Source organism: Neolamprologus brichardi, chromosome 20, assembly GCF_056152115.1.
Source record: "Neolamprologus brichardi isolate AB-2024 chromosome 20, ASM5615211v1, whole genome shotgun sequence".
Classification (NCBI taxonomy): Eukaryota; Metazoa; Chordata; class Actinopteri; order Cichliformes; family Cichlidae; genus Neolamprologus; species Neolamprologus brichardi.
In genome coordinates, this window is record NC_142123.1 from 7,394,397 (window position 1) to 7,406,933 (window position 12,537).

Sequence of the window (12,537 nt, forward strand, 5' to 3'; positions counted from 1 at the left end):
GGAGATGCATATCAGTCAGAGTTTCGGGGGATCTAGTACCAGAAAGGTATCATCAGATTTTGGTCTATCATGCAGTACAATGTAGAACCCACCCGATTATCAGCAACTTTATTTTTCAGCATGATCCCAAATATGTTGCCAGTACAGTAAAAGCATACCTGGATAGAAAAACACACAATGTATTGGCCTCCCCATTGACCTCAACATTACTGAAGGGATCTGGGGAGGCCAATCATCTTGACAGAGAACAAACCAAAAGGGACCAACCATCCAAAGAAGAGCTTTGGATGCCCTTCAAGAGAAGGAGAGAACGATTCCTGAAGACTACTAAAAGAAATTATAGGAAAGCTGCCTAAAACAAGAACAAAGGTCGTCATACCAAATATTGACTAGCTTGGAAGAACTGTGCAGACTGTTTTTATATTTTATGTATGTTTGCACCTATTCCCAGCAAAACACAAAGAAACGAGAGGTGAATTAAGACTTTTTCATGTCCTATATATTAATGGAAAATAAGATGGTGTGTGTAGGACACGTGCACAGGTTATACATCAAAGTCTTTCAGGGGGAGGGCTGTTGAGCGTCCTGCCTTGGCTGTCACTCATCAAAGACACTGAGCTCCTGTCACACACACTGGTACACACGGACAAACACAAATAGAAAATGCAACCACACACAGTGTAAAAACACTAATCAGGCTGCAGAGTGACAGCTGCATTGCCAGCAGATGGATCGGTTCCATCAGAGTTACTGATTGCGTAGGTGTGGAAAAAGATCTGTATCTGGCTCTCGGTGCAGGTGTTTGAGGAAAGTCGCCTGTGTATGTGCTGGAAGAATTCAGCAAAGTTGATGCATCTCAGCTTTTTTCATAACTTACACAGTCATCGCTGAATTTAGTGGCTGCTAAACCTACAATCATGTGACAGTTATGAAGGAATACATGCAGTCTGGTCACACTAATATGACCTTCACTGTGATGCAACACAGCAGGCCAGTGTCATGTTATGAAAAGCTGGTGCAATTAAAGCTCCTCACTTGCACAAATAATGAGGGAAAACAAAAAAATCAGCAACAGAGGAAGAGTGCATACAGAAGTTTGAAATACAACCTTCAGTAAGTGAAAACCACAGCAAAAAGCATTACAAAGCATTTACAGGCTTCATCTCCTCATTTTACTTTTATGATCAATCATTTCTAGATACAGAATAGTTGACTTTTTCTTCTTATTAAAGGCAACTCAGTTGATTTCTGTCCAACACATAAAACAGATCTACCCTACCCTGACTATATTTTCATACACTACTCGTGTGTTTACATATAAATATTTGAATAGCATGAAACCTTCTCAAACAGATCAATATGATGGGCTGGTATTTGTGATTACAATTGTCTGAACATGCAAAACCATTGCTCCGGTGCCAGCAATGTGTTGCCAGACATATGATAAAGACTGAGTTTGTGCATGTGGAAATAAGCCTGTTTTTCTATCATGCATATGGGCCTTCAGGAATGATTGACTGACAATCCCGGTCACATTAACCAGGTCACCAGCAGCTCTGCAAACATCACACAGAATCAGAGACATCCTGATCTGGACTCTGTTTCCCCCGTCTGCAGCGTATTTATAATATTTATGTCCAAAATGCTAACTATAAGTAACTTGACTAGATGTAAATATTCCATGTGATTTTATTACACAAGTAATTATTTCTGGACTTGATTTATTTACATTCAGTTTATCAATCTATACCAAGTATGTTTTCTTAATGATTATTTCAGATGCATTTTACATAAAATTATTCATTTTTATGAGGCCAAAGAATTTTTTTTTTTCTTGAGTGTAGGAAGGGCAGAGGGGATGAGTCTGACCCAAGATCAGGATCTGTCATCCTTTATGGGTTTTTTTGGTTTTTTAATTGCACTCTGGTTTGTGAGATTCAGAAGTCAGGTCCCTCTTTCTTCAGGTTTTTGTAGTCTGTGGTGATGGCCACAAACTGGGGGGAAAAGTAGAAAAAGACCGTGTTTGTGTACGTTGATTTAACAATCAATCGACAGTAAAAACACAGTCAGATTAGAGTTCATGTGCTGCCTTACCTTGTACTGGTATGTCGGGTCAAGTTTATTCCATGGCTCTGGGTTGTTGGTCTTGTCCCAGCTGAAGACACACAGAAAATTAAATGATTAAATCTGATGAAAAGTGAATCAAGCTCTCTCCTGAGAGCTTTTTTGTTTCATTCCCACTTTGTTCAACTGGTAAATAAAATAAGAAAGAAGCTAAAGAAACAACAAGACAGTGCTCCATCCCGTGAGGCCTTGTAAAAAGCACTTAGCCATGTCTGCTGTTGTTGGAGTTTCTTATATCAAATGCTTGGGTAACAGCAGGAGAAGAGAAAGTCCAAGCAAAAAGGATAAGAGTAGGCAGGACTCCCTGTGACAGAAACCATCGTGAAACAAATCCCTCCACTTAGAATGTGAAACACTTATTCATCTCCTCTCCGCACGCCTTTGAATAAATGTTAACAAATGTGCATTTCAGGGTGAAATCAAGCCTATCACAGAAGGACGGCTAAGTCCTTTCTTTGTTTGGAGTCCAACTATGATCATCCAGTAGGTGGGGATGATCATAGTTGCTCTGGTTGCTCTTTGGAAGTTGCATGCAATTAAAATGAAAACAAAACTAAACAGATGTGCAAACCTGAGGAAACACAGGGTCTCCCAGTTGTGACACGTTTCATTAAAAGATGGTGGGGATAATGACTTTTAGCTTGTTGTTTTTTGTCAGTTGAAAAACAGTAATGATAACGAACAATTAAATGATGTTTTTAAAAAGTTCTCACACGTGATCAGAAGTCAGAAATTTAAGGGTGCTTACGTAACATGGGGTCCTCTGGCCAGCCGGATCAGATACAAGGATGCTCCGCCCATTCCCAAACAAATGAAGAAGAACTGGGGGATGAGCTACAGAAAAATAAGAATTAGGCTTCTACACATATTTTACACTTAAACCGTGAAAGACAACACATTTACACCTACATGCTAATCTGCACCACACTGTTCACTGGTGTATTGGCAGCTGTACCTTTTGCTGCAAGGCCAGGATGCTGTTTTGGTTTAACATAATGGACGTTTGACTTAAAAAGAAAGAGCTCAGGAAACTCAGGAAAGCTGCAAAAATACATTTCAGCCAGATGCCTCGCAGACCACCCTGAAGACAGATGAAGACCACAGGGACTGCCACATCCAGGGCTGATATACAGAGAAGTAATCTGGATATTTTTCTGCCAGCAGCAGTTTGTTTGTCTTATGTGATTTAGAAAAACAGAGCTGGCATTTACTCCCTTCAAATGATCGTTTGGAGCATTATTTCTATTTTGGCTGATTTTTTATTTTTGTTTATTTGTCATTCTGCAGTCCTTATTCAAGATAAACTCATACCACCCTGAATATATTCACAAAAATCCATTGTTCCCATGTGCACAATAACAGGAAGGGTAGTATAACTTAACTAACTCTCTTTGTATGTTACTTTTAGGGAACATGTGGGCTGCGTTGTTCTTTCTTTTGGGATAGAAGTTCACTGGTGACGCTTGATGTTTCTTCTTGGTGAAGCCAAATCTTCTTATTTATTTATTTATTTATTTATTTTACACTTCAGCTAACCTGTCATTTTCAGATTTGTCATCACAGCATCCAAGTGTGTTAAATCCCCACCTCCATGACTGAGAATAAAAAAGAAAATCCAGATTTCACAAAAAACAGAAAGGTTAAAGGTTGTTAAATAACTATTATCACGATGGGAAGCTGTTAGTCCTTTCCAGCACTGCATCATCTTCAGCTTCGTGACTCCTGACAGTCTGCAAGACGAATGTCTCAGTAAGAAAAAGCACATTCCTTGAATTTCAAGACAGATGTGGCACGTCTTCTTTTTAAGCTAAGGTGAGGCAACTTATTCAGCTGTGAGAAATTTTCTTCTAAATTAGCTGTCAGCCTTCAGCAATAGCATCATTTATTCAAAAACAGACGCTCGATTTAAAACTGAGTGTGTACTTAATATCTGCTGTAACAGAGGTGATCTGAGCAGCTGGCCCACTGAAGCTCAGGGGATTAAGTCTTGGTTGCTGTTGCTCCGTCACCCTGCATCATCCCAGTGAACGTGCTGACACACATCTGGCGCATGTGTGTGCGTGTTTTATATAATTATACTCAGAGGGAAATTTTGTACTTCTGACTTCTCTGTCAGTAACTTCTGAGAATAAATATCCCTTCTTTAACAAAAAACTTTTGCTGCTGCTTTTACAGAATTTTCCTGTTATTTCAAATTATACGACATAAATAAAATGACAAACAAATAAATATTTGTTTAAGATAAAACTGTTTAATTCTAGTTTAATGCTGTAAATAAAATTCAAATTTGATGCACTGAGTGTAAAACGACACAAAAAATACAGTAAAAGAAGAAAAGTTTCTGTATTTTTTTTATTATTATTTTTATAATGGCCTGCATTTGTATAGCGCTTTTCTAGTCCTTAAGGATCCCAAAGCGCTTTACACTACATTCAGTCATTGGCGACGGCAAGCTACATTGTAGCCACAGCTGCCCTGGGGCGCACTGACAGAGGCGAGGCTGCCGGACACAGGCGCCACCGGGCCCTCTGACCACCACCAGTAGGAAAACATTGGGGTTAGTATCTTGCCCAAGGATATTTGGCATGCAGCCAGGAGGAAGCCTGGGATCGAACCACCGACCGGCTGTTTAGTGGCTGACCTGCTCTGCCACCTGAGCTACAGCCACCCTATAATGTGTGATTTAGTACTACATAAACCCACCCTCACCTCCGTGTTTTACAGCTGGCACACCAAACCTGCTGAACTCCATCTGGTCCAATAAAACAATATGTTTTGGTTCATTCCACCAAAACAATGTGCTGCCACTGTTGATTAGACCTAATTTCAAGTCCTCTGGAAAAGCTTTACTTTGCAAGCAGCGATTTTTCTGCTCTGACATCCCCCGTGGAGACTGACTTTATGCAATGAGCTTTACACTGCCTGAGCCGTCACCGAAACACCAATTTTCACAGTTAATCTTTGTGCCAAGTAAGAAGCACTTGCCTGCTTATTTTTTGGATAGTTGAAAGAAATAGTGTGCAGCATGCCATATTATTTATTTCCAATATGGCAACTGTGCCTTGTCTTCCTGGTCCACATTAGCACTGCTGCGAGTGTTTTTCATCTTTACGAAGCCACAGATGCACAAAGGTATTTATTAAGAGGTTAGTGATCACTGATTCTAAGGAACTTTACATGCTGGATTTCCATGTGCCGTTTTTTTAGGGTACAAGAATTCTCTGACATTCACACACTTGTGAAAAGTGTATTTTTGGACACAGTCTGTATAACTGACCCTTAGTCTGTCTCTGTCTTAGTGCTGCCACCACCTGTCTGTCTGTTTCATTCTGGTTTTAATCACTGGTTCCATCTCCTCTCTGTCTGTCTCCCTGACTCTCGGTCTACTTTCCCATCTGACCAACGATGCATTCATCTGGCTCATTCTCTGTCTGTGGGGCTCAGACTTTCGGACTCTCTCTAACAGCCTTTCAGTCTCTCCTTCTTTCTGTTTGTTGTAACTTGATCAAGGAGGGTTGTAGAGTCTCACAGGGAGCTGCCTCCTGCAGCTCTTCCCTCACTCCCGCTCTCCCTTAGAGTCTGTCTCTCAGTATCTCTGCCTGTCAGGATGATAGACCACATCACGGAGCGCTGGTAGAGTCTCATACGGATTTCTTCCCCGCTGCTTCTCTCTCTCTCCCCTTCTCCTGGGAGGCCAGTGAGAAGAAGTTAAAACTCTGTCACTCCCCTCTCTGACAGCAGAGCCGGTTAAAAACTGCAAAAATAATCCCCTGCCCTGTAGGGACAACTTAAATTTAAAAATTTCTTACTAAACATTTGTGAACTGCTTAGATTTTTGTCAGTTTAGATTTAAGGGGTTTGCGGAAGTCGCTGATGTGTTTTTGATGTCTTAAGCTTCTCAGTTCAGCTTGATTTTGAAATGAGCAACTGGAGCAATTTAACAGACTGAAACAGAGCTAAGATAAGATTAGATGAGACAAAATTAGACTTCTACACTACTACACTACTACTTAGGATGTCATGAAGTTTGCCTTAATACAGGCATTAGAATCAAATCAGTTAGGTGCAGCAATTGTTTTATATTATATCAGGCTTTAACATTAGGCAATATTTTCTTTGAGCATAGACTAAACCAATAAATATATAAACCTGTGGGTTTAATACTGTCCTAACGAGCTGAAAAAAAAGAACCATCCTGGGATTCAAGTGTTTATCCAACCTCGCTAGTGACAGACTGAGTTTCTAGTGCAGCTTTGGTTTTGTTTCATTCAGTGAAGCATGTTTGAATAATTTCAACACACTTATCCTAAGCAAAATTTCAGAAATGCAGAGCAGTTGATGGATTTCTATTAAAATGTAAGTTACATGTTAAAAGAAGCTGGACATCGCTTATCAAAATTTGAAACACCTAAAAACTGGTCAAGAATTTAAAAGATTACTTACACCGGGGTGCTTCTTAGCATGCTCGACTGCTGCCCGAAACATCATTGCTCCCGTTTACAGTAAATCAGGAACAATGCATGAAAAGAAATGAATTCAGGCCTTTGTTCACAGCAAACACAAGCTTTGCACAGCCGTGCACAGACGGGATTTAGACCTGTTGCTGGGAGAGGCGGGAGGAGGAGGAGGGAGAGGAGGAGGTCGTTTTACATCTGATTACAGCCACTGCTGTTCCCCTGTTGGGTAATTACACTGTGCTGGACACTGGTTAATAGTTTGTATTTAAACGGAAAAGTTTCGCCCCAGTAAACTGTTATTTGATATCCAGAAAAGAGACATTTGATGCTATCAGGCCATTCAATTAAAAGAAGTAGGGCGGTCTCAGACCTCAGAGGCGTTTTCTCTACCATTTCCCTCACTGTGTTTAAAGACTTGTCGGTCATTTGGGAGCTGACTAAAGGAAATGGAAAACCATTTGAACGCTGTGTCCTTTTAAATGCCATTAGGGAATATGGACCCTTGTCAGATCCACAAAGAGAAGACCCAAGTCCTGAATGAGGATCATTCTTGCGTGAGCGTGTTTTGATCCTGAATAATCAAGTTAACCAAAAGTTCGTTTGATTGTTGCTAAAATACAATTTACACAATCTTAATGAAATGCGCTTTTGTGATGTGTCCATATTGCGTGCTCTTTAGCAGCAGATTCTCTGGGCTTGACTTGGCAACCAAAGTCAAGGATGCTCAACCAGCATGTTTGCTTTATTTCAGCACAGTCAGAGAGCTAGATGCACACCAAGTGTGTGAAATGTGGCGACACAGCTTAAGCCACCTAAAAAAAAAAAAGCAAACACAACCCAGTTTAGTCTGAACACCAGAAGTAACACGTACCCTTCACATTACGGCCGCTGCTGTGATTAAATAAAGGTAAAACCATCAATGGGCAGAGGTCAGGGCGACAACGCTTATCAGCTACACTGTTGCGTTTTAAAGGGTTATTGCACTGATTGATGATGATAGAAGTAGAGCCGCTAACGTACGTGCCGCTCGCTCACGTAAAATGCACGCTGCCTTTGGTCATCAAAAGAAAATGTCCCAGTCTGCCTAATGGACCCGTGTCTCTGATTCACTGCACTTCAATTTAATTAGAAGTGAAAACAAATACAACTCAATTTAATAAACGATGGCCTCACTTTCAACTCCACAGATGTGTTGTCCCAGATGTCTGTGCTAGATAATAAAGCAGCATAATAAAAGCCGACATGATGAGTGCTGTGGTTAAAACAGGTTTAAATAATTTTCTGTCTACACGTTTTAATTTTTTAAATGATATTTTAGCCTTTTTTTCTTCTTACAAATGAAAATGGATCATTTGCACAGCTAGACCTACAAGGTTTTTCATAACAGCAGAGATTCATTATAATGACTTCATCGGCCTCAGACAAGGTGCCTGCAAAAGGTAATGAATCCCAGAGTGAGACAGGGCCATGGTCCCTCCTGTCAAAGTATAGTGTGTGTGTGTGTGTGTGTGTGTGTGTGTGTGTGTGTGTGTGTGTGTGTGTGTGTGTGTGTGTGTGTGTGTGTGTGTGTGTGTGTGTGTGTGGTAGTCAGACAGACCTTTTGCAAATTGCAAATGAGTGCCTGGAACTACTCTCAAAGAGACTGTGCGTTCAGTGCCTGTGCTGCTGATGTTGTGGAAACATCGATCTTTCCACACTCTGTGGACTTGTCTTTCTTTCGGGGGCAAAAGTTAAGTGGTTAACAAACAAAAAACTGTAGAATATAAATTAATTATGAATAAATAATTTTTGAAAAAACTTCAATGGTTTTAGTGTCCAGCACAGTTCTCCAGCTGGTTGATTTGGACTGTATAAAACAAATGAACCTGTATAAATCTGCTCACATCAAGGTTTGGAAGAGAGTTTATCAAATGTATTTTTTTTTTGGTGTTTTGAGTATCGCAATGAAAATCTCTTTTAGTTGAGTTATAATTAGGAGAAGCCAGATGGCTAATATCTGAAAAACTCTCCAACAACAGCTTTATAATGATGAAAGCATCTAAATTAGGTTTGGGGTTTTAAATTGTAAATGCTAAAAGGGGGTTAAAAATGAGAAATATGACTGTGTTGGGTTTTTTAAATATATCCTCATTATTCTAGTAACATGTCTTCTTTTATGATATTTAGGCATACATTCTTTTATACACATCTCTCTTAAGGTCCCGGTACAGTATTTCAGTCATGTTGAGGTCTGGACTTTGACTGGATCATTGCAGCACCTTTATTGTTTCTTTAGCTTTAGCTGCTGGACAGATAGCCTCACATCTGACTGTAGAATACTTATATATTATATACAATATATATATTGTATACAGAGGTCATCTCAATGACTGCAAGGTGCCCAAGATCCAGTGGCTGCAAAACAAGCCTAAATCATCACCCCTCCACCACCATGCTTGGCTGTTGATATGAGGTGTTTGTGCTGACATGTTATTTGGTTTTTGACAAAAATGGTGCTGTTTATTATTAAGAAATTGTTCCAGAAGTCGATTTGGAGAGTAGAGACTTTCTCCTGACAACCCTTCCAAGCAAACCACACTTATTCAGTGTTTTTCTAATTATGCTGTCACAAACTTTAATATTTAAAATGCAAACTGAGCCCTGTAGAGTCAGAGATGTATCTCTTGGGTCTGTCTGATTGATTGATTGATTGATTGATTGATTGATTGATTGATTGATTGATTGATTGATTGATTGATTGATTGATTGATTGATTGATTGATTGATTGATTGATTGATTGATTGATTGATTGGGTTTGGTTGGGTTTGGATTGGGTTGGGTTGGGTTGGGTTTGGTTTGGTATTGGTTGGTTGGTTGGTTGTTGGTTGGTTGGTTGGTTGGTTGGTTTTGGTTTGGGGTTGAACAGCCTGACCTTGGGGAGAATATGCTGAGCATTCTCACTGTAGAATGACGGACTTCCCACTGTCCGGAAATTGACTTAAAACCCTTTCCTGATTGATGAGCAACAGTTGCTTTTTAAACATTGTTGTTGACTCCTTTCCTCTTTGGCATTGTGTTAAAATAAGATAATGGCTGCAGATGAGCAAACATTCAAAACTGATAAAAACTGCTTCAGTAGTGAGGCTCACACTATTTTTGTTTTCACACTTCATTTGTGACTCTGTGACATGTTGTGCTTGTCTGATGTAAAAGTGCTGAGTGTTGCTGACGTATGGCCGTAACTGTCATTTCTGTTTCTTAAAGATAAACAGCTATAGGGATCAGCTGGAACTAGTTTTATGGCCGTCCACACCCCGAGGATGCAGGGTACAGCCCCGAGGGATAAAAGTGTGTCTCTGACCTCTTTTCTGATCCATGTGAGATTACGTGTTCGCACTGAGATAAAGCTTTTATGTCTGTGTTTATATTTCCCTTCAAGACTGCACAGTCAGAGAGGCAAATGACAACGATAATCAATATATACCCAGTGAGCGTTTTACAGCTGATGAGGAGACAGATTCCAAATACCTTTTTTAGTATAAAAGCATAGCCTATTTTTGCCTTCAAAGGCGACTCTGGAAAGTTTGTAGTTCAGTTCAAGTCACTTACAAAGGTGTGAAAAAAGTGACAGGTTTTCACTGAGCAAAAAACTGTTTTAAAACATCCACAAACTTCTCAAAGTGCTCCTGCAGCACAGCCAACTTTCCTCTGTGAAAAATATATAGTATTTTCAAACAAAAAAAGCCTTTAAGATTTTTAAGTAGATAAAAATTCTACTTTTGCATCACACAGTTCCTTGAATAACATATTCACGGGCAACAGAGAAGTGGCTTAAACAGCTGGAATCTTCTTTAAAGGTTACTTATTTGTGCTTTTGAAGTCGGTTACTATATGGCTCCTTTGTCAATAGTATGAATATGAGCTTGCAATAGCCTCTGTTCTTGTGCATAAATACTCCAAATAATTTTGAGTACACTATCCTTACAGTAATTTGATCTACTCACAGACTGTCCATGTTCTCTGTCAGTGCAGGAAATACCAGCTGTGTCAGGGTCAGTCAGCTCCAAATATTGATGTTATTGTATAGCATCTACATAAAGCTTCTCTGGTTGGACGGCAGCCAACATGTCCGTTGAAGATGAATCATTAAAGTCCTGTTCTGGGAGTCAGGAATCTCAAGACAGTGGTACGTGATAGAATTTTTAATGGAGTAATGGATTTAAATTCATGATGTTAATGTGTTTTTACTTTGATTGACCACATCAAATGTTTATTTAGCAAAAATATGAGTCATACCCACAGATTATAAGCGCAGACAGGTCACTTTCTTATAGTGCAATCGTCTGCAGGGAAACCTTGAGTCTTTGCATTTATACTTTTGACACGCACCATCTAAACTTGCAGATCAAGCAGATGAGATCCACTAGGGAATCCTGTTACACTGCAGGAAGTGCTCAAGAAAGGATCAAGGAACACGGCAAAAATCAGGTTGTAGACTTTGTCTACAAACTGCCAGGTGACATCTAATCAAGCATCTGTGGGAAGCCTCTAAACTATCAGCCAGAAAACCAGGGTTAGATCATCATGTTGGAACCATCATATCACTTTTTTTCCCCTTTAGGCTCATTTAAATCACCTTTTGCAATGTTAACTGAAGTTTAAAAGGTTTCTGCAGAAAACCAAAGTATATTTTAATTGTAAACCGTAACTGTGGGTGCTTATAGGAGCTTGCATTAATGGAGGGGCTGTCTTATTTAAGACAGCCACTGGAGCAGCATGTCAGAGTCAGACTGACAGCAGCTGGCACGGTGAGCTCAGGGAAGGGGATGAGATACTGAAGTGACATTTGCAGGCAAAAAAAACAAGCCCTATTTAAATGTAGTTGGACTTTAAAATGATAAAGAAGTACATGAACATGTAATGATTATGTGAAACTTCTATTTACAATAATCCATCAGATCCCATATTTTTAGATTCATTTAATGATTTCAGTCATTAAGTGTCTCTAAATCAGCAGGTTTAAAGGTGGAGTCACCTTCATGTTTGCATGTGTGTTTACAGTTTTTTAAAAAAACGCCATGACTGACGAGAGAGAAGGCATGAGGAGAGATGGAGGAGCTGTCTGCAAGAAAGCATCCCAGACTCACTGTTACCCGATTTACATCATCCGTAACTATGCCAACAAGACACTCTGCTGACAGGCTATTACATATATCGCAACCATGAAGACCTCTTTGAACTTTGAATTGGCAGGGAAGTGGATAATTTCACTGAGGATCTGTTTGCAATACAACAAGTTTTACACAGAAGCAATAACATATTGGCCAGCCATTAAGAAAAATAATACCCTTTTTTGCATCTGTCACAGCTCCAACTCCAGGTCATTATTTTTTCCTCCCCTTTACAACAGGACTGTGACATGTGCTCTGAGCTGCCTGGCGTTCCTGCTGACCTACAACGCTGGAGCTCACAAATAAATCCTCCTAATTGGACACTGGCCAACCTGGTGGCACAAACAGGGCGCAAGACAGAGCAGGCTTGTTTAAGAATACATAAGATCTGCATGGTGTACCTACAGTATCAGCAGCAGTGCTTGACTTGTGCATCACAGCTGTGTGTAGGGTGTACAATAACTGCATCACAGCAGCGAGAAGAATAAGGCCACTGCAGATCCTGACCTCAGAAAACTGTTAGGATTAAAGAGTTTTTTGCATTTTTTAGAATCTCAACTTAGTCAGACATTATTCACCTGCTGTGAATGCTGTGCACTGAATGGTAAGGAGAAGGTAGAGGACATCTGCTGGGTTTTTTCCCCTAAAAATCATTAGGAAAGCCTGGCTGGACTGCAGCGTAGCCATAGAAATAAATCCTGGTTACTAGCTTTCACACATAAAAGATTGCCTTGTTTTTGCCCTTTAATCCCTCTAGTTACATTTGAGCCAATTAACCTGCAGTCACTGGCCTGTTTTGGCTCTG

At 40.0% G+C, this 12,537-nt stretch overlaps 1 protein-coding gene across 1 annotated transcript; it reads right to left on the bottom strand.

The window, feature by feature from the left end:
- Positions 1-1,070: 1,070 nt before the first annotated feature.
- ndufa4l2a (NDUFA4 mitochondrial complex associated like 2a) lies at positions 1,071-6,744 on the bottom strand. Its single transcript, XM_006785431.3, has 4 exons — positions 6,568-6,744; positions 2,873-2,958; positions 2,095-2,155; positions 1,071-1,994 (listed from the first exon to the last, which is right to left on the bottom strand). The coding sequence occupies exons 1-4, from the start codon at positions 6,610-6,612 to the stop codon at positions 1,938-1,940; spliced, it is 249 nt and encodes an 82-aa protein (XP_006785494.1). The 5' UTR covers positions 6,613-6,744; the 3' UTR covers positions 1,071-1,937.
- Between the last annotated feature and the right edge of the window lie 5,793 nt (positions 6,745-12,537).